The sequence below is a fragment of the Ornithodoros turicata genome, unplaced genomic scaffold, assembly GCF_037126465.1.
Source record: "Ornithodoros turicata isolate Travis unplaced genomic scaffold, ASM3712646v1 Chromosome15, whole genome shotgun sequence".
Lineage (NCBI taxonomy): Eukaryota > Metazoa > Arthropoda > Arachnida > Ixodida > Argasidae > Ornithodoros > Ornithodoros turicata.
In genome coordinates this window covers 3487341-3510942 of record NW_026999318.1, presented here as the reverse complement: position 1 = coordinate 3510942, position 23602 = coordinate 3487341, and the positions used below count along the sequence as shown (strand labels likewise).

General features: G+C 45.9%; 1 protein-coding gene across 2 annotated transcripts in view; it reads right to left on the bottom strand.

Moving 5' to 3' along the window:
- LOC135372514 (venom metalloproteinase antarease-like TtrivMP_A) overlaps positions 1-23602 on the bottom strand; it is a 107439-nt gene that overhangs the window by 21953 nt on the left and 61884 nt on the right. Inside the window, exons 9-10 of one of the 2 annotated variants that reach the window (XM_064606119.1) lie at positions 22183-22297; positions 6810-6941 (exon numbers count right to left, since the gene is read on the bottom strand). In XM_064606119.1, coding sequence (XP_064462189.1) covers positions 6810-6941; positions 22183-22297 — 247 coding nt within the window. The remainder of the gene's footprint in view (positions 1-6809; positions 6942-22182; positions 22298-23602) is intronic. The other variant, XM_064606120.1, reaches the window with a different exon arrangement.

The window sequence follows — 23602 nt, the reverse complement described above, 5'->3', positions numbered from 1 at the left end:
GAAGGGTCGCAAGACGGACATCTGCTTTCGTGTGTCCCATGGCCCCAAAATGAGTCTGAGGTCAAGGGGTCGGCTGTCAATCCGCGCAAAGTCGTTTGCCAACAAATGACGCTCCCTCCTATAAGTGGCACATGCGATGATCACATGGTCCGCGGTCGCTGGCACACCATCTCTGGCCACAAGGGACTACTGGCACACCCTATCAGGTAACAGTACTACGACGTAAAGGCAACATTCAGCCGTAAGCGATGTAGGAGGACTTAATGACGCGCGGTAAAGACGTCGGTAAGCGACACGAGAATGTTGGATCTACAATTCCCAGTATGGTACTGGCCGGGACATCCCGACGCCATTGTTCGACGGATAAGGAGGCAGCCCAGTCACGAAGAAGGGACCGTCTGTCCCCCCTTGGGAGAATAATCGGGACACACTTGCCCTGGTGGTGAGCGGCCGCTGCCGCAGCGTCGGCAACGTGGTTCCCAGAGATTCCGCAATGACCCGGAATCCATTGAAAAGCGATGGTGTGGCCGTGGGCAGTTATGGACTTCAGTAGGCGTAGAATGTTTATCACAAGTGTGGCCAGTGAGCCGCGGAGACGTGAGGTTTTCAGGCATCGAAGAGCTGATTTGGAGTCCGTACAGACTACCCATCGCCGTGGATCGCAGGTGGCCGCATATTGTAAAAACAGCAGGATTCCGTACAGCTCGGCTGAGGTCGAAGAGGTGCGATGGGACAACCGGCAACCCCGGGTGAGTGGTATCGAGGGTACCACAAAAGATGAGGATGACGAAGTTTTCGTTGAGGAGCCATCCGTGAAGCCCGTGCAGAACCCGTCATATGCGGTGCCGATGAAATCCATAGTCAGTTGCTGTAGTACGAGGTCGGGGTAGCTCCTTTTGTTGTCCGTGATCCCTGGGACAGAAGCGGTGACGCTTGGCGACGGAAGTGTCCACGGGGCCGTGCTTTCAGCGGCGGGGTTGATCAAGAATTTCGGAATGCGGGATTTGAATGACAATATACATCCGTGGATCGGCGTGCTGCGCCTTGCCCGAAGTTTCCGGATGAGCGGGTGGTGGCGATGGTGCGCAATCAGGCGGAGATACTGGCGCATAGTTTCTGTGTTTCGGAGAACTTCAAAAGGGATGTCGCGGGCTTCCGCAACCACAAGCCTTGTCTCGGCCCCGCGGGGGACACCGAGGCACACCCGTAGGCTCCGTGCCAGCATAGCGCGGATCCTCTGTGCTAAGGTGCTGAGGAGATCGTGAAGCACGGGCAGACTGTAGGCGACTGTGGCACGAATCATGGCGTTATGCAGCATCAGGAGGTCCTTCTCATCGCGTCCCCACCTCATTCCAGCGAAGTGACGGATGACAGCGGTCCAGCGCTGAACTTTCTTCTCCATGCCATCGATGTGACGTTTCCAAGAGAGGCTAGTGGTTAGAGTTACGCCGAAGAATTTGTAGTGCTGGACATTTATAAGTGGCCTGTCCCCAATGTGCAGACGGCATCGCTGCATGGATTTGCGGGAGAAGGCGAGTGCCGCACTTTTCTCCGCTGATATTTCCATCCCTTCTCGGAGCAGGGAAGTGTGAATGTCGTCCAATGTAGCCTGGAGGCGTTGTCGAATGGCAGGCGAGATGTACCAGTGGACCAGATGCATATGTCGTCGGCGTAAAGGGACAAGTTGACCTTCCTTCAAATGCAACTCTTAATGCCCACCATTACAACATTAAATAAGAGCGGGCTCAGGACGCTTCCTTGTGGAACACCCTGAGGGACCGGGAACAAATCGGTGTCAAACAAAATTTTTTGAACTGGTACCAGTTGAACTGTGCTATCGAACAGGGACCAGTTCAACCGGTCCCAGACCAACTGGTCCCTGTTCGATAACACAGTTCACCCAGTCCCAGTTGCAACCGGTCCCAGTTGAGACTGGGACCGCTTAGAAAACAGTTGTGTCGACTGGTACCAGTTGAGACTGGGACCGGCCAGAAACCAGTTGGGCCAACTGATACCAGTTGATCGAACTGGTCCCTGTTCGATAACACAGTTCGCCCAGTCCCAGTTGCAACCAGTTCAACTGGGACTGGGTGAGCTGTGTTATCGAACAGGGACCAGTTCGATCAACTGGTACCAGTTGGCCCAACTGGTTTCTAACCAGTCACAGTCTCGACTGGAACTGGTTGCAAACCTCATTGTTGAGCTGGGACCGGTTGAAGTGCCTTCACTTAGAGCGGCCTGTTCAGACAGAGGTTAGCTTGTATGTAACCGGTGCCCCTTTGCAGGATCGCTGTTCCCAGCAACGGCAGATCCAAAGAACTGCAATGCAAAATTGTATTTTATTTGTAGTCAAACATTACACATATTTTAATGTACATGTAGCGTAACTATAATGTAATTAAATTATAGCAGTAGATGAACTACAGTTACATGGAATAGATAATACTTCATGGTTGATTGGTCCTTTGCTTGACTGCCTTGTGGACATCCTGAATCATTCAACAAGTATTTGAGATGCTCTTAATAGCGGACAATGGATCGATATTTTCCTTTGAGCCACAGCAGCTTAAGGTTTCTGGAAAGTTGAAAAGGCACAAGTGAATACGCATTCAATTACAACATGTAACTGTAGTGTGTGCCTGGACAGTCGCTCAATTTGAGCGGTCGTGGCCCCGGAAAGTACGCGAATCTCTCAACAGTTTCGTTGTGCAGTAGTTGGGCCTTTCAACTAAGAGATTCGCCGGCTTTCGGGGGCAATGAGTACTCTGGCGCACTACGCTAGTTCGACAACATCCGTGGTGTGAAGGATCTAAAACACGAGAATGAACGAAAAAAAAAAAGCAAAAACAAAAACATGAATGAAAAAAGTTGCTGGTAGCGTTAACATACACCGGATGTTACTCGTAAAACGGCATGCACTTGCAGGTGCCACGAATGTGACGCGGAACAAAGAGAAGAGGTTCTAGTGGAAATAATATTTGTAAATGATGCACAACGGAAAAGCACTTAAGCATATAGTACTCACGATATAAAGCGGTCTCCACAGTTGTAGTCAAGCTGTAATCCTATAACACCCACCCGCCGGCCGCTGGCGCTTATTGTACAGTCACACTGTCGTAACTTGAAGACAAATCCTTTAGATTATAAAACGCCTATGTCACACATCACGCTAAGAACATAACGGGCAAAAATCGCTGTACAAGCACGCTGCTAAGCAAGCGACCGTTGCACATTAAACGCATCATTCATCGCGGGAGCAGGAACGCACAAAATACAAATATAAGAGTTCCAAAATAACTTTCGTTAACAGGAACTTTACCAAAAATTGAAATATGATTATTTCTATTAATAAAGTAACTTTCTGATCGTTTTTATAACTTTGTCTTGCAATCTTCATATTAACCTGTCCTGGCACTGAAACCGAAACTTCCCCCCAAATATGTAAACTGGTCCAGTTCGAACTGGCGCCACCTCACTTCCAGTTGCTACCAGTCCAGCTTGAACTGGTACCAGTTCACTTTCCAGTTGCCCCCAGCCCAGCTTGAACTGGTTGCACACAATGCCCACTTGCCACCAGACCAGCTTGAACTGGTACCGGTTCACTTTCCAGTTACCGCTGGCCCAGCTTGAACTGGTACCTGTTCACTTCCCAGTTGCTACCAGTTCCGCTTGAATTGGTACCACAAAGTGCCCAGTTGCCACCAGCCGAGCTTGAACTGGTACCAGTTTACTTTCCAGTTGCCACCAGTTTGGTACCAGTTGGTTTCAGTTGACCACCAGTTGGTGCGAACTGGGAACGAGCTGGTACCAGTTGACTTCCCAGCTCAAATTTTCGCCTGGGCTTGTGATGTGCGGACGAAGACGGACCGATGTTGGTGAAAGTCCTGAAGCCAACATAGTGTACGATGCGAGAGACCGGCTTGGTACTGATCATGCAAGATAGATACGTGACTGACAGTGTCATACGCCCTTTTGACATCAAGAAAAACGGCGACGGAAATCTTCCTGCGCTGTTTACCAACTTGCACAGCTGTGACGAGATCAACCACAGAGTCCATTGAGTTACGGTAACGGCGAAAGCCGCTCTGCTCCTGGGGAAAGAATCCATGGCTCTCTAGCCACCACTCAAGCCTCCGTAGGACCATTCGTTCCATGACTTTGCCCAAACAACTGGTGAGGGTAACCGGGCGAAATGAAGACAGCTGAGACGGGTGCTTTCCTGGTTTCAAGAGCGGCACCACCTGAACTACTTTCCACTCCAAAGGTACCTGTTAGTTATTAAAAATTAATCACACGTTCTATGTATATATGCATGACGGTGTGCCCTCGCGTAGTGTTATCGTAGAGGGAGCAGAACACATGACAACTGCCGTCATGTTCTGGATTGCATTTCACACCTTCGGCTGATGCAGTTTCCTCCACATTTGGGCCATGTTTAAACAACACAACAGACGAATGACAATGGATGAAGCGGCCACCTGTACGAGAATGATGTAGGATGTGAGGTTCTCCGATGCAATACTACGTAGACGCGACGGTACGGCCTTCCTTTCCATCCATCCATTTATCCTTCCTTCCTCCCTTCCTTCCCTGTTTCCATCCTTCGAAGGTGAACGTTTGTCCGGCTTCAGCCCATCATGGGTATGCATTTGTCTGGTGAGCAATCATCCGCGCTCCCTCGATAACAGCTGCACCTCAGAACGTATTATGCAATTTAATCTGTGTAACATACTATTGGGGCACGGAATTAAATATACGGAGCGCAGTGCAGTAGCGGTATCAGGGACAGCTCCATATTAGCGCATTACACACTTGTGTTGTTTACACATGCACTGCATAAAAAGTTGCAAAGCTTGACTCTGGAAACTTGCATGTTTCATGTCTGCTTTTTTTTTTTGGGGGGGGGGGGGGCATATTGCGTGCCTTCTACTAATAACGCACAAAAAGTACAAAAATGAAATAGATGTTACCCGAAAGTTCGTCTTGAAGAAGATAGGTGTATATTTCTGAACACCAGACGGCTTTGCATAAGGTGATCCTTTTATTACAAACGTAGCGACAACCGGAAATTGTTGTTTTTCGTAAAGGAATGATAATTTGTCATCTTGGGATAACACAGTCAGCTGGGCATGAATTTCGGAACAGCAATTTGTATTCCTTAAGCTCTGAAGAAACTGTCGCTCTCTTAGTGTTGATATTAGTATCAATGGTCTCAGCAAAGATGCAGTTACTAGATGCATGAATGCAATAATCTGTTCCACATTAATGGTTGTAGGTAATAGAATTTATAAACAAATTCTGTGCTTCAATTATCTGTTCCACAACTTTTTTTTCTTTGCATATCTAGCCGTTTGATTAAGGCGTTTATGGGGTAACTGGAGTTATCTGTAACGAATTAAATGCTCCTGACTAAATGACAAACTGCTCGACGTTTTCAATCATGGCTTTCGATTAATTGTTCATTTTCGATGAAAGAGCGTTCGATTAAATATCCCTGAACCTTTGTGTTTTTGTACCTTTGACATATGTACGCATCACATCTTTTCAGTCACAACGCTATTTTGGTACAATATCATGCAATCGCAAATGGTGACCTTATATTTCAAGAAATAATCGGTCCGATTAATCCTAGATGCGTTCACTGTCGACTTTCGGGTGATTTAGTTTTATCATAAGACTGACGGCATGTGGATAGCAATCGGTATACCATTCCTATAGTACTTAATATTTGTTTAAGCCGACATGAGTGGCTGGAACCAGCAACAAAAAGCCACTGCACATGGCTTGACGAGGTTACTGGTTCCATATAGCAGCTGCAGCGTCACATCCACTTAAATAATATTAATAAAAACAAAAACAAAAAAGAACAATATGACTAAACAGATCAGAAAAAATAATGAACTATGATGCACTATAAAGATCTCACCAAAACAAAATAAAAGACAAACCAGCATAGAAGAAAAAAAAGAGACAAAAATACAACTTGGCAACTCATAATCAATAATGAAACTATAATACACTATAAAACAGCTCACAGCTAGGTTATACAGTCACTATGTGGAGAGCAAAAAATATTATACCTATTTGAAATATTGACGAAGGCTAATTGTAGTGATCGAGAAAGTATTTAAAAATGGTATGCCAGGAACATTGTTAAATCCTTTAGTGATTTTATTTCAAAAGTGCAGGAAGAGTATGTTTCAGCATTTACTCGCCATAAATTGTTCTACATCTAGGAACGATCTATCTTTCATGACGCCGGGATAGATAGAGACGTGCTTTAGGCATCAAATTTGCAATATCATGAAATCCTACACTATTATTTAGAAGTGCGGCCCTATCAGCTAACGATAATTTGTAGTCATACAACTAGGGTATAGGAATAAGATTATGACTTAAAAAAAGCCCATCTGTGGTGTGATGATATGATGGATCCTCAACAACACGAAGGAACTTCTTTTGAACAACAAGTAGTTTTTCTTTCACTTTTGCCTGTCTTACCCCATACCAGAAAACAGTAATTTACACGGGAATGTACCATGGCACAATAGAGTAGAAATCAGACCTTTTGTGGAAGTAAGTGTCTGTCTTGTCAATCATTCCAACAGCAGAAGATACTTTTGAACGCTCGAAATCAATATGTTGTTGCCAGCTCATTGATTTGGTGAAAAGACACCTAATGTTTTAACAGATTCGACAACCTCTACGTAGTTTCCTCCCAGAAGATTATTCATTCCGTCTATCCCGCAACCCACACTCGATGCTGAGCTCAGCATGGTTACAACCCTAAGTTGTAAAAAAATACTCACTGTAGGGTATTGACCATCCCAGCCTGGCTACACACAGAAAATTTGTATGCATTAGGAGATGTCTTAATATTTCCCATCACATAGCCATCTCTCGGATCACAAAATGTGTCGTACTCCCAGGGCGCACCCAGCCTGCAGAAGAGTTGTAATGATTACTAAGGACATTTAACACCAACTTAGACCACGAGAAGGTTTAAGAGTCTAATACAAGGGAGGTGAAAAGTGAGGCCATTTGAGCGTTTTGTATACACACAAAGAAAAAGGCGGTCTGGTTATAGGGCGAATGAAATGTGTGAGACGGTATGAAACTACATTGTCTCCATATGCACGAAGACCGTGTTCGGTGTTGTTGAAAACAAGGGGACACTGCAAGCTAGTAGGGGCTTCTCAGTGAAGATCCATAGCAGTAATATCAAATAAACGTTCTTTGGGGTGTTGATTTTGCAGTTCTCCAACGAGACGGTTTGAGAGTTTTACGACAGAACATCGAACCACTTTGGGTTTCCAATAAAATCGGGATCCTCACTACGCGTGCTCAGAACCCAATGTATGTTTCGGTACCGTACGCAATTTCTCGATAATAGGCAAAGCAAATAAGTATCCCGAGATTTGGGATCAAAATTTTTATCTTTCAAATTAAACGAATTTCGAAGACAAAGCGGGGTTACCTTGTGGCTAGCGCCACAATATCGCATGTGGTGCTGCAAGCGTCAAGTGCTTGCGTTCTTGTTGCCAGGTGTCTCTAGAAAATTCCGAAAAGGTTGTGTGAAAAATAATCCTGAGGAAGTCACAGAGCGGAATCCAACTTGGTGATGAATGGCTGGCCAGTCACAGAGCACTTTATTGATGTCAAGGGGAACCTTGACGTACCTGTTCGACTTGCAATCAATGCCAATAAGCTGAACAGTATGTGCTTAGTGTCCCTCGGCACTCTGCAGTGCTTACAGCATGGTGAGGGAGTGATCCTGATACGGTGTTGGAGCACGTAGCAAGGGGAACGTTCAGCTGGAATTGCTAGAGAAATGCTTCCATTGGTCTGTGTGTCCTTAAAGCAAGCCAATCTCGTCACCACCACCCACCTGCGTCCTTGAAGACACTCGATATGTCCAATGGGGATCTATCGTATGTAGCAATTGACGTGGCTTCCCTCGCACGCAATGAATCACTTTTTTATCAGTCGGGTTAGCGGAAGATCTAGAACACGTTTCACATCGGAGGGCGGTGAAATGGATTTTCTGTAGAAGGGTGAATGTTTGGGCCTGTTGGTACATAGTAAGGAAAAAGGTAATCAGCGGTAAAAACAGGACAAGAGAGGGGGGGGAGTAGAAGAAGACACACAGACGCTGGACTAGCAACAAGTTTAACGAAGAAAAGTGAAGAAACACCAAAGCGCCACGGCCTGCACAGTGTGGTGCGGCCGCGTGGATGATAAGTAGGGTTGCGCGTTTTCGGTTTTAATCGAAAAACATCGAAAAACATACGCCGGGTAAATTTTCCCTCATTCGGTTTTAATCGAAAAACATGGAGAAACATACGCGGGTAAATTTTCCCTCATTCGGTTTTAATCGAAAAACATACGCCGGGTAAATTTTCCCTCATTCGGTTTTAATCGAAAAACATCGAATACAGAGGAACATTCCAGGAACCATAACAGATAAGTTGCTGCACATGCCAACGTGTTTTCCTTTATGACCCTTCTTTTCTTGGTATTTGCTATAGTTGGATGACCTGCGACCACATTGAGTGTTCCAGGGTCAATCCCTTTGTCCCGGATCGGGTTCGCTGGTCGGAATTCTTCTGCCATTGTAGGTGCCCCACCGCGCTTGCGAACCATTTTAGGGACGTGACGTCAAGTAGAATCTCGGTCACCGGCCTTTAGTTGTGTAGTGGAGAGGTTACGACCGTAGATACCCCTCCACTTTCCACGTACGGCAGTCCTGTTTTTCCGCGGCACCCGAGATGGGAAGAAAAACGAAGAGGGCCTCGCACTACGTTTCCGAAAATCAAGATTTTGAACTCTCAGGCAAGGAAGATGTTGTCGTATGCAAGTATTGTCGCGTGACAGTTAATGTGGGCTGTGGAAGAGATGCGGTACGCATATCGGAGCACGTACAAACGCGGCGCCACGTGAATCTGAAGAATCCTCGTAACGAACAAGGTCAGCAAACGCCTTCCGGTCATTTCCTGCAGCACTTATAGACCTGGTACTTAAGAGACTGGTAATTCGCAATGGTTGTTGTTGTTAAGGCTGCGTTAGACGCGCACAGCACTGAAATTACATTGTAATTGTTATTCGCCGATAACTGTCGGGTAAACCATGTACGCAAGGAAAAACACCGAAAAACTCCGATGTCGCGAAAATCAATAAACACAGAAAGACATACGCCGAATCGGCCTAACAATAAACATAGAAAACGCAGAACCCTAATGATAAGACACGTTAAAATCGAACACACTCCTGATAACATATCTCAAGGAACAGCACTCCGAAATCTATCAAGAAAGTTGAATTTTTTTTTCCGTAAGCGATAAAGACGGGACATTGACACAGCAGTCAAGTCTATGTTTTTTCGTCTAAAAGGCTTCCGCCAGTTCATGTTGCTTAGAAGCTCTCCTGCCAATAATCGTCACACCGTCAAACGACGAATAGCAACCGCACGCCCTGCAATGCATAGGCAAGTTGACACTGCCACCAGACCTGATCGAATATTCGTGTTCCTTGAGTCTTGTGTTTATACAACGTCCAGTCTAACCAATATACACCCCACCACATGGCATGGGTATGCGGTAGACGACATTGAAAGCACATTCCATGAATCTAACCGAGTGTTTGATCTTACAAGAACCATTCAATTCCGCACCCCCGGTGATCCTGCCACATAACCCCGACAACTTACAACGGGCTGAGATAAAACCCGCACCCCATGCCTGTTGGCCACTTTCTTAGCATGAGAAACCTTATGATGGTAGGCAATGACTTCCAGTCTGCCTCGCTCCAACCCTTCACGATCTATATCCCTATTGGTCATTCCATGGCAAACGTCCCAGCCATTGCGCTCGACCATCCCCGATTCCTTTCAAATATAATGTGGTTGATTGTTCCCATGCAGCCAATGCTCTCCCGGCTTATTTTTGCCGAGTCGTAGCCGCCTCTTGAACCTACCTGGCGAAAAAAAATTCGAACAAAATAGTTTTTGCGCAAATTCCTACCAAATCTCTTCTGAGTGAAGGCAAAGCATAATACTTTCGTGCCAAGACCGTTGAAGTTTGATCGACATTTTTTATCGAGAGTTTATGACCCGAGAAAACTGTTTTCGAAAAAATTTCGTGAACTTTTGGATTGTTCATGGAACTCTGCCAATCTTACATAGCTATTTAAACTGTTTAGCGCTGTTGTGCAGGAGGCATAGAACGTGTTAACAATATTTTGAGGGGCGCACACTTGGAAGTGTACGCAGAAAAAAATCATGAAATTCTGAAATATTGCTTTTTACCAGATATTCAGCCGTCAATTGCTCACCCAGGTGGTTCTGATAAAAATATGCGACAAATTGCATTTATTAGTACGCCCCTTGAACACTTGTTTTACAAAGTTTCATCGAAACACTTTTTGTTTTAGCAGCGAAAAAACTTTTGAACCACTGACCACCCCCGCTCTCATTCGGCAGTGCCCCGCAAGGCTACTGTCAAATGCAATTGGTCTCATATTTTTATCGAGACCACCTCAGTGTGCAACTGACGGCTGAATATGTGGTAAAAAGCAACATTTCCGAAATTCATGATTTTTTTCTGCGTACTCTTCCAAGTCTGCGCGCCTCAAAATGTTTTAACACGTTCTATGCCAGCTACACAACATCGCTAAACAGTTCCCCAAACTTTACAGTTTTTTCGGGCCATAAACTCTCGATAAAAAGTGTCGATCAACCTTCGACGGTCTTGGCACGAAAGCATTATGCTTTGCCTTCCCTCAGAAGAGGTGTGGTTGTAATTTGCGCAAAAGCTATTCTGTTATAATTTTTTTTGCCAGGTAGGTTACATGTCACATCTCAATCTTCAAGAGGCAGCCACGGCGCGAAATATTTTTTTCCCACAAAAATAATCTGGGAGAGCACTGGCTGCATATGGGGACAATCAACTACAATTTATCTGAAGGAAATCGGGATTGGTCGAACGCAATGTCTTGAACATTTGGCATGGAATGACCCCTATCTAACCCCTTCGTTAAACGCTTGAGCCTCGTCTCGGCTACTGCTATCAACACAGATTCTGGGAAGCCAGCACCCTCAAGGCGTAAAATCACCTACCGGAAGCTCGACTGGATTAAATGAAAGCAACTTTTCCTCAGAGCATTGCCAATAGACAAGGCAGCAATGCCCCCCTTCACTAGTTTCGAATGCGATGACTCAAAAGGCAGGAGCCATTTTTTGGTTCGACGAGAGTAACACCAACAAACATAGACATGGATCAGTAAAGATCAACTGCATATCTAGAAACCTTATTCTTGACGGGGATGCCAGTTCCTTAGTAAGCGTAAGCGCATCGCTACAAGCATGAAAACAGGACAAAATATCCTGGAATACAAGTTCTAACTGATCAGCTGGGCCTAAGTGCAATAGTAACAAAAAGTCGTCAACATAGCGAAAAACTTTTACAACAGTATGCAGAGGAAGAGCCTAGCATAGCGCAGGGTCAAAAGCCGCCAGAAAAATATGACATAAAATAGCAGCCACTGTCGGCCCAATGCAATCCCCTGCCTCTGGACAACACGGGAACCCTTAAGGTCCACTATACCCTGTTGAAAAAAATCCAAATAGGTTGTATGCGATCCTATTTATCCTATACAAATTGATGTAGGATCCTTTATGTCCTATTTTGTATCATGTGGGAAGGTTGTGGGATCCTACATGTCCTATATTCATTCACATATAGGTGAGTCATAGGATCCTACATGTCTCATATTAGGCTATGTAGGAGAGTTGTGGTGTCCTACTTGTCCCATATTCGGCAATATAGGATAGTTGTAGGACACTACATTGCCTATATCCGGCTACGTAGCAGACTTGTAGGATCCTACAAGGCATCAAAAAGGAGCTATGGGAGATCTTATGTGTGGAGGACTTGGGGAATTATTTTGAGATATGGAAGTGATATATTAACACAGCAACAAACATTATTTGATTGCATATATTTATATATATCCTTCAAAACTGGGGCCTAGAACGAACTAGTCATATTCAATCATGTTTGCCAACGCGCATACATACGACAGGTTATCAAGTGCGAATTCTATTAGAACCACTGCAAATAAATATATATTTTTAGGTTAAAAACAACTGAATGGACTGGTTGCATTCATTTATGGAACATGCATAGAGTATGTACATTACTAGTCGACGAACCATCAAGCATACAATGATGCGTGCATTCCTTTGAGTGCTATTTAAGCACAAACTTCGACAGCAGTGCGCAACAGGTCGAGGTGGCGGTTGAACCCCATCGAGCGACATTGCGGTGTCGATGGGGTTCTCGGTCTAATTTCTAGGACTAAACCGGTTCTATCAGGACGCGGTTTGTTGTGACGGATTCCCCAATCCTTCGCCTTCACGTACACGCTCACGGCTCGCAGGAATCCTAAGAGTAGTCGAGATACTTGAAAATTCCAGGCCTCCGTCTGCACTTCCGATACATTCGGAGCTCCGTAACATCCGCCCCGCTGGTCATGTCGACACCAGAATTTCCGTCCTAGTAGGACTTGAGTCGCTCTACGATCGGTCAAATGGAACCATGGGCCGGTCTTTAGCGGTTCGGGGGTTGTGGGCAGAGACGCGTTCGTAACTCTGTTTTTCTAAGCTTTGACGCCCTTTATCGGACGGAAGCCCGCGATGGACAGTTTTCATCTTTCTAGAGTGTACTCGCCTCAAATCGGTGAACGTGGCAAAATTTACTACAGCTGTCAAAGTCTTCTGGTTCTCGAGCTACAGGTTTCCGTGTTTACACTACTCCCAATACATGGGACTGCCGGCTGTTTTTTCCCTAAAACCGTTTCCATCGCACCTACAGAGTCGTGTTTGACATAGTTTTGAAGCTCTTGACGTGCTCTTTCCAACCGCTTTAATCCCGTAAGCGCGCGACTCTCCGTTCCCCAGATATGGGCTTTGGAGTTGGAGGGTCATGGCACTGGCGCCAGCAAGTCTGGCTGACGCCGCTCGGAGATGCTTCCGTGAGTGCCGTTCCTTTAGTGCCGTAATCTCGCTTACCTAACGTCCAATTTACTGGAAATTTTGGATGCGTGTTCTTCGTTCTTTGCTCTACAACTTTTCAATTCGCACCTTCCGTCTATTTGCTACAGGTTACGTTATTCCCGAAATTCCTTAGGCTGACTCTCCTAGTTCTGCAACCTTCGGCCCTGTTTTGGGAGATCTCAATCACCTATTAACGGATTCGTGCACTCCGAACACCGAACGGCTAGAAACTTGCGGGATCTTTTGATCTCTCTCCATTCTCGAGTGAGGACAACATGGCAAAAGCGGCTCGTTATACATGGGGCTGGGGGCATTTTTTTCGATGTCGGTTGTTTGTTGGCGTAGAAATGTGATTGAAGACTTATTTTGACGGGAAAAACGTCATCTTTCCAATAGCACTGGTCACCCGTACGCGCGACTTTCTGCTTTCTGGATGTAGCGCGAGGAGAGCATGGTGGAGAGCCGTTACAGCCAGGTGGCGCCGTTGGAGCTTGGAACAGGCGCCCACAGCTCCCCATAGAGCCCATAGTTTGAGATAATTCAGGCAACACTGGACATACGACCAATGAAAATGCGTCGTGATGCCTAGCAGCCAACCAATCAGCAACCTCTCAGTTTGGCTCGGCTTTCGGCCGGCCCTGGCTGCCATTGACTTCTACTGGTTTTCATACCTGGCGCCCGTTATTCCAAAATAACTAAGACATTTTTGATAGGCGAAATACATATTTATTGATGCAACGTATAAACTCAAATGTTTGACTCATATATTCACCGTGCGTACAGGACGTTTCGTTCCTTGAATAGACAGCAACCAAACCAAGTTCGAACTTGCAAAGCACACATACAGTCTACTTGTGGAAGCGAGCGAAGTCCACGAGTACGTGCGTTTCACAGATGAGCATCTTCTTCTCATTCTGGCGATGCACCGTAGGTCACACAGTCACGGGAAATACTTTTGTCGTTACGAACACTCTCTTCTTAGTCACTGTATTTGAAAATGCGACAGCGCTCGAAAGTGTTCCTCAGGCGTCAGCTCACCAAACATTCCAGTTCCGACCCGGCAAGAATGTCCGTAGGTTGAAACTTTATCGGAGATCAGTACATGGCCAGAGTCACTACAGCTCACGAACAAACCCGCGCGTACACTTCCTCCTTTGGTCGTTGTGGTCAACCGACATCGGCGAGCCGCGGAGACGCAGCGACCTTGCTTGGAGCTGCCCGCCTGGCCGACTGCCCAGACTGCCCGCGAAAAGTGAGCTGTCAGATATTTCGAAACTTTGTCAACCAATCCCGGAGCGCGCATCCTCCTTTGGCCAATGGGCATCCGTCATGATGCCTGACGATGTAATACCACGTGACTGTGACGTGATTTTATTTTTCTACTGCCGCAAATGCGGGGAGCTGTGGAGGTCTGCTTGGAATTCCTCCAGCTCATTTCGAAGGGAAATCTTAGAAGCGTTCGGACGCATGTCCAGAGAGCTCTCGTTCGGGAAGCGTCTTTCGTCGTAGTTTTGGTGGTTTTGGTGCCCCGCAGTGCTGTGACTGTATTTCATGCCTTACTAGCGATATCTGGACCTGTTTCTGTGTGTGTACCTTGGAAGACCGAAAGGCGTTGGATTTCGTGAATTGAAGGTTAGTTGTGTGCATGTAATGCCATGTTTGTGCACCTTTTGCTTGGTATTCTTCCTAGCGTGTGGGTTCCTATAACTTTATCCGCTCAGTGCGATTATTACCCTATTGTTACCTATTGCCTTATCCTCCATTTGTAATCTTGTGCTCTTACCCTGTTGGTTAACCTGTATCATCAATTAACATCAGGTTGAAGATATCATGTGTGATGCTTCAGCGGCCCTGCTACAGGGTACCGGTGCTTTAAAGATACAGATCTTCCTTTTTTGTTATTAATTCATAATAACTCAGCTTGAGTCATGCATATTTTCCCCGAGTGTGGAAAAAATATGCACAGAATGTAAATAATCGCGGATATTATAACTCAACGTGCATTGTTTTCACCCTGTTCAGGTAATGCCTTACTGACACCCTTGCTGTAGCCCCAGTTGTCATAGTTAGTTAATCTTACTGCTAACAAACAAAACCATTCTCTTTGGACCTCAACAGCATATGTGGGAAGTCTGGTTAACCTGTGCACGAGTTTGGCATATTTTATGTGACACATAATGTATTATCCCTTGTTAAATCTAACTTCCTAACTCACTTTATTGTTTCAGATGCCTACAAGAAATATATCTTAGAGCTATCATCTAGCATGATCTGTAAAGGTGTTGAAGACGCTGTACATCAGGCAAGAGTGTGATTGTCATGTGAACAGTCATGTCAGAGGGATGATGAACGATATCAATAAAAAATAAAAAATAGAAGCTGCATGATTTGTTATTTCCTAATATACACAGCACAGTAGGGTGCACAAATTATACAGGATCACCACGAAAGACTTGGACCTATTTGCATGTAGGACCCAACGTAGGTCCCACAATCAAATAGGATCCTGTTTATATGTAGGATTGCATTTGCATGTAGGTCCCACAACCAAATAGGATCCTGTTTATATGTAGGATCGCATTTGCATGTAGGACCCACAATTAAACAGGATCCTATTTGTATGTAGGTTCCTTCATCATGTAGGACCTGGTGTCATAATACCATATGGAGTCAAGTAGGAATTTCCAATAGGGTAGTGAACGAGAGGTACTTTGATAACAATTGCAGGAATGAGTTGACAGACACACCAAACTTATTCTGAAACTGGGAGACGCCATGATCCTCGATGCACACGCGCCCAGCCACGAACAAAGCCGGATGGGAAACGGAGTAAAATAAATGCTGGATGTCAGAGGACGCAGCTGTGTTGCCGACAGGATGCTTATCTCATAGAAATTCAACGACCTCCGACGACGACGCCTGGACCGCATAGGGATCCAAGACACTCAACGTGTTCAAGGACTCCTTCAGAAACCGGCCCACCAAAAATTGCCATGTTCCCCGCTCCTTGACAATCGCTCTGAATGGGCAATCAATTTTATGTGTTTTCGCAGAAAAGAAGACACCCAAGGTGTCAAGCTTCGTCTTGCGGACCTCATTGCACAACCCTTCCAAGTTCAATTCGCTCAAAAGCCTCAGGACTACCGCTCTCACCTTCTTCGGGTGTGCCGTAGTCTCTGTAAAGTTATTGTCTATGGCTTGGGGGCTTTGTCAGAGAACAAGGCAGAAGGAAGAATGACGAACCTACCTTCCTTCTCCGCCTGAACCAGGCTGAGCTCCCGTTCGTGAAAATATTCCACCACTGGCCGCAGTGCTGACTTTCGTGTACCCCGGTGACCACCGGAAGTACGTAGTAACCAGTTCACCCCTCCGAGACGCAGCGGTCCTTCTCCTCAGCGGTTACCTTTTCAGCGATACGACGTACAAACGAGAGGAGACGGGGTCCGGAGAGCCGAGGCTCCACACTAAACTTCCGCCCTTTCTCTAGCAAAGCCTGAATAGCCGGAGGGCCTGTGGAAACTGCAGGTAAGTCACCTCACCTTGTAGGGGTCTCCCGTGAGCATTCCGGGGAAGACTCGGTATGCAAGCCCTCCAGCACCACTCCGTACGCTACATGGCGAGAAACCTATGCTGTCGAAGCAACATCAGACCGTTGTGGCCATTCCGTCCTCTTAAGCACAAACACCTTTTTCTTCCGTTTCCACCTTTCAATTTTCTGTGCGTGCGCCGAATGGTGAAAGACAAGTACCAAACCGCCGGACACTTCGTCCTCGCGAACGCTCGCGTGACCTAGTATCAACTGTAGAAGGATGTAGGGATGTCGTGTCCTTCGCTTCGTAGCACACAGTGACGATATATCTTGCACACAAGTGATCACCACTGGTCCTTTCATTGTGCGAAGAGCATTAAGGCGAGTTTGAGAATCAATCAGTATAACATGCAAGTCAATGGCTGGTACAGAGCTCGGATACAAGCACCGTACGTAAATAAATTAACACACACGCACAACACCGAGCGCCCACTGTCAACAACTTCATTTCCTTGCGCTCCTATGCGCTCTGATATTTATTGTGTAGAAGGCCACTCCTTTTTCCTCTCTGATAATGTTCCGCTTTTCTTCAATCAACCATGCTTCCCATATCTAATTGTATGTTTTTCTTTGCCATATACAGGGTGTCCCACCCAAGTGCGAACATATTTAAAAAAAAAATATATATATATATATATATATATACTCATTGAAGGATGCGACAGCACCAGAGGACACGTGTTTCGCCGTGTTTGCGGCTCGTCGGCCCTGGGTAGCTGCGCATCGTTCGGGATTGGCAAACCAGGGGCCACTCAGCGAGCGATATACACCTGGGAGGGTGACTGAGCACTCCTCAATGCCACAGTGTAAGCCAGTGAATTATAAAGAGGGGGGAAAGCCATTTTAATCTATAAGTTTGACTTTCAAACACGTCTAGCATCATTTACTTATTTTTTAATGGCTTTCCCCCCCTCTTTATATATATATATATATATAGTGTGGGGGGCGCTGATAACCCGGCAACTTCCGCGCGATAGCGCAGATAGCGCAAGAGATAAAAGAGCGAGCGCTAGGGAAAAGAGGGATTCGTGCGGCAGGCAGGCTGGCAGACGGTCACAGAAGCGAGGAGCGACGAAGCGGGCAGACGGCCAGCAGCTCTGATGTGAGGCAATAAACTTTGTTTCTTTTGTTCAACTGCTGTGTCGGTGTTCTTCGGGGTTACGGCGGGGTCGAATACGGAACCACCCCGGGTTTGTGGGCCGAGGTTCCCACAAAATTGGCGCCCAACGTGGGGCGCCAATTTTGTGGGAACCTTGGCCCACAAACCCGGGGTGGTTCCGTATTCGACCCCGCCGTAACCCCGAAGAACACCGACACAGCAGTTAGGACGTGTGTCATATATATCACTTTTTCCGAGATGAAATCAATTGCAATATTGCATATGCTGAAGGGCACTCCTTAGGAGGACAATAGCGAACTCGTAAGACAATGTCTTAATTAACTTTTAATAAATAACTTTTTAACTATGAAAGCTACGAAGTTGTCCCAATGGCAACATCTGGTCCCTTCGGTCACCTGATACAGGAGCCGCTTTCAGAAGAAAAATCCGTTCCTGAGATCGCCCGCAAAACGTTCGTGAAAGAACACCTTTTTTTTCTTTAGTTTGTTCATTGCGCATCTTCCGAGACGCGTCTTTCTTTTACCCCCAATGTGAGAGGTGAAAGAGCATAGTGCCGCCTCATGCGTCGAAGATGAGCTTTAACATGCCGAAACCAAACAAAAAGAAATGTATCGGGTGACTCTATCGGAACTCCCCTAATCTTGGGTCGCATTTTTCGTTCTCTTTTAATCTTTTTCCAGGACGCAAGAGGCGATAGTGTGCTCTTTCACCCTCTCACATTGGGGGTGAAAGCAAGATGCGTTTCTGACGATGCGCAATGAACAAAATAAAGAAAAATGGTGCTCCTTCATTAATGTTTTGCGGACGGTCTATGGAAAGAATTTTTGTTCTGAAAACGACCCGGTATCAGGTGACCGAAGGGACCACACGTTCTCATTGGGACAGCTTCGTAGCTTTTATAATTAATAAGTTAATTATTGAACGATAATTAAGACACTGTCTTAGGAGTTCGCTAATGTCCTCCTAAGGAGTGCCCTTCAGCACATGCTGTATTGCAATTGATTTCACCTCGGAAAAAGTAATATATATATATATTTTAAAAATATCTCTCCATTTAGCTGGGACACCTTGTATATATATGGGAACATGACCAGCTCTAACTATGACCAACAAGGAATTTCGAGCCTGGGTGACATTCCATACTACAGGGTACCGAATGGAATCGGCGATTAATTGCGCGTATTGGATGGTGTCTCCTTTGATATGTTGCTACACAAGTGTAATGTCGACGCCCATCTATAGTATGTAGACAGTCGGTAATGTCGGCTCGCGTGCTTCAGCCAAGAGCGACAAGTTCGTTGTAGCGCTTATTTACACCGGACCAAACGTTTACGCCCTTTTCCCTAGGTCAGGGGCCGCCATTATTTCGAACAGCGAACATTCTTGAACTGGGTCCAATCATGGCGAAATTTGAAGTCTGTTCAAAATAATGGCGGCTGTTGAACTGAGCCTTTTTGCTTCAATCTACTGTCGTCGAGTCCCCGGATTTTCCGTTTTTCAACACAACCCATGGAAAGCCTGCAAGTGGTACGCCAACGTCTGTCGAGCAAGGCACGCGCGAAGGTCAAACGTAGAGTGGTATGTGGCTCCTCACCGTGTCCCACAGAGACAACGAAGAGGGTTGATCCTTGAGTCAGCTAGGCGTTGCGGTACGAAATGTCGCACACTTCGGCGCTCTAGGGCAATATGTGGTCAGTGATAATCCCGATCAAGATGTGGTGATATATCCGTGCTAAGTTGGCTCCATCGAGGAGTATATTTATCCTTGTGAGTTGATTTCTGATCAAGAAGAGGTACACTGTATTTTCGTTGAAGACAACCATCCTTCGTTCTGTCGTATATATATTGCACTACATTGCCGTGTGCGCTGTATAGCCTAGTTTGCAACTCCGTCCACTGTTTTACGGATGTCCTGAACATACTGAAATGCAAACCTTCCGGGAGGGCTGCGAGCACGAGATAAAAAATATGCAGCACAGTACTCGTTCCTGATGGTACCTCTGCAATAGCATATGGATATTGCTTAATTCATTACCCATGCGCCCTAAACACTACCCCGTTTGATAAGTAATCAGAAATCCACCTTAGCATGTGGTCACGGATTTTCCGTTCACATAGAGCATCGAGCACAATCATGTGGTTCACAGTGTCGTACGCCGGTTTCACATCGAAGAATATGCATCGTGATGTTCGCACAGGCATTCTCCCGCTCGAAATACGTCTGAAGCCTGCCATTGCGTAAGGAAGGGGTCGTCCGCTTTCTAGGAACCAGTTGAGGACTACCAGTTGAGGACTACCTGCCTCCACGATTTGGCGTCTGGAGCACGTTAGGCTTACACGGTGGAAGGATTCAATTGCCCTTGTAGACTTCAGATGGGTAGACGACTGTGCAAGTTTGTACAATGACTGAATATGAATAGGGCAATATGCGTTCATTGAGGACGGGGCGGGACAAGACAGAAAAACGAAAAGCACTACCACTGTGCTAGTGGGTATGTTATTCGTTTTTCTGTCCTGTCCCGTCCCGTACTCGATGAGCGCTCATATTCAGTTCTTGTAGACTTCCAAGGTTTGATGACGGGAACTACAGGAGTCGACTTCTATGCCGTAGATTCCTGATGTCTGGTTAAGTTATCCCATCTGCACCTGGCGCAAAACGACGCCTGTATATGAAAGGCTGTCTCCAGTTCGGTCATTGTCAATCTTGCATGCAGGGATTCATCAGCCGATGGTGACCGTAAATGAACCACGTTTGCTATCGTGGCAACTGCTAGTATGTACGAGTCATTGGCGAACGCAGCAGAAGGCTTCAAAATATGTCGAGAAAATTCGTCCCCAAACAAGATTCAGATTGCTCGCAAATAAAAGCACGTGTTGATTAGTGCTTGCTTCGCGCTGCTCTTCCATGCAATCACCTATCCGTTCCTATCCATACGTAGACCACAAACAATCAAACAGTACAGGAACCGCTGCGCATAGTTACCTTTGGAGCGTGTCAGAATTTCCGGGTAGAGAAGGACAGCGGTACTGGGACACTGCTGACTATGGTATCAAGCTCCAGTTCGAGATTATCCCCTTCCCATAGTAGTTCCCATCCAACGTCACACACTTATGGAGACGCTGCTCAAAGTCGTTGTAGCAGCGCTGAAAGTCCACAGCCAGTATCGCCCTGAATTGCTTCGTCACGGCTTTCTGAATGTTGTCGATAGGTGAGAAATGACGTCCTTTCAGATGGACTTTCGATTCCGTGGAATGAGAAAAAAGTCTCATCTGGTCAAGTCAAATCTGGAGAATAAGGGCGCTGGAGCAGCACTACGACTCCTTTCTTTGGTCAAAAACTGGGATACAGAAATGGCGATGTGAAAGGAGGCGTTGTCCCGGTGTTCGGTATCCAAGTGTTCGAAATTGTTTGCCACACACGAACCAACCCAATTCTTGCGTTAAAATCGTGTGAACAGTGAAGCGGTTTAAATTCAAACTCGTCGCTGATCATTCTCAACTTTATTCGACGGTCTGCACGCACAAGCGTTATCACGTGATCGACGTTTTCATCGGTTTTTGCTGCCGAAGGCTTTCCAAAACGTGATTCGTCCGTCACACTGTCTCGGACCTCGGAAATGGCTTTGTGCCAAGCCCGGGATGATAACTCATTGCCCAATAGGCTCACTTCACCTTCTCAAAAGTTTAAGCCCCATTTTCACCAAGCCTATCGTAAAATTTGATTGCATAATGCTGTTCGTACTTTTCGCTGTCCATTTTCGTGACGCACTACCCGCAGAGAGGTTCAGCAGAAACGTACCTGACGCACACGTGGGAACGGTGGAGCGTTGAAACTCGAAGTGAATGTAAACAAGACGTCTACCCACCGGGTGTCGAGCAGGGGGATCCCCAGTGTTGCCAGATCACACCCCACGCGAACAGTCTCATTACATTTCTGCCACACCTCGTATATTGCACATAACGATGACATTACACTTTGTTGGCATTCACACAAAGGTGTTTCAGAGAGAGAGCTAAAAGAGGGATCTACAGCATGTACTACCGCTCCGTAGTACCGTACTATGTTGTGTACTAGACTGTAGAGACCACCTGGCCAGGGCACGACTTTACAGGCTTGAACAATACTAGAGAACAGAGTAAGAAGTCGCCCCCAACCGTTCATTCAGACGTGGTCCTCAGTATAACCTATCCTTTTGGAGCGAGTCACTGACAAAGATGTTTTCTCGCCAACACTGGTTGGGTTCCATTTTCGAAATTAGTTTTCGTAGCGTTCGAGTTCATTTAAATAAGAAAAGACAGTGCTGCCAGGGGCTCAGTTCCATTTCACATTTCTGTTTCTCTGAGCACCAGACTTTAAATCAGCACAGACTCAGAATTTACGTCCGTAGTGCTTCGTGGCACGTTCAATCGAATATTACTCACAAGTGTGCCATTTGCCGTACAGCTGTGTCTACGCCATGATAGAATCTTCCATCGTCCCAGCCGACAGCAACGTTGTATTCAGAACAGACGCCTCCTTCGTACGCCATGCCTTGAACTGCAAGGAGAGTTATGGTACCTGTTAGCAACGAAATGTCTTAATAACCTTGCAAAAGCAAATACGTTGTAGCTAAGCTTTGTCCATGTTGTAGGACCTTATGTTCCAAAATAACTTTCTTCTCCCTTTCTGTTCTGTGTTGGACAGCCACCTGCGGACAATCCAATTGGCCTGTGAACTAGTTTCATTCCATCAACATTCCCATATCATTCATCAAATCATGTAATGAGATTGGGCATCGGTGGAGCACTCTACAACGTCGTTAGCATATCTTTGGTTTGCTCACGAATGACACCACTGCGGTCGGCATTTCTTTAGTTTACGCCTCTTGTATGATTATGCATATTGCAGTACGCTAGATCCATCGAATGACTGAGCTCGACAAGTCCAGTACCATGCAGCCGAGACTGGTTAGAAGACGCTGTACACTGAAGAAAGAAATTGCCACAGGAAACTCTTTTTGTGGGAGTCAGATCCTGAAATATATATAACCCCCTTTCTGGATTCAAGTGACTCAGCTCCACAGTACATCGCCTACGTTGTAACACCACGACATCTATGGTGAAGGACGACACTGACCACATTACGGGAAACGCGCTGTGCAGTGCAGACACTACCGAATTTTAGCACATCGGAAGCGTCCTATGTTAAGTATACGATAAAGGAAGCTGTCAAATCAAAGATCAGCAACGTGATGTCAGCCACTTGAAAGGAATGGTGCTGGCTTATCATGTTTTCGGAACCCTTAAATCGTTACAAAAATCCCGTGAATTAAATCGAGATTGAAATCGACTACTTAAACTAAGATAGTTTATTAGATCAGTCCGCCCTTCTCCAGTGACAGTCGTCCACACGGAAGGACACGCACTTTAGGTAACTATAGTAGTAACTATAGGTAACTAACCATACTGAGAGTGCGGTGTGCTGCCTTCCAACAGGGTGTACAACGGACATCTCTAGCGTGTATATCACATCATTAGTACTTCCATTGGTTGCCCTGTGCTATGAACAAGACTGGAAATGTTCAATTTGGGGCAAACAGGAGTACGCTGACGGTATTTTGACGGCAGAAGGTACTGCTTCTTCCATATTTTCAAGAATTTTCCTAGTCATTCCTGTGATTCTTAAAGGAATGTTTATTTGTAATTAGTAACCGGTCACACGTTAATCGCGTAATACTTAGGTATCACGTGACGGGCGTACTCCGATCATGACTTTTTTAGCTGTTGCGGGCCGCCGCATAACGTGCAATTAAATTTTTCTAAATTAGGCTGTGTAATCATTAACCCGCTTTGAACGTTTAGA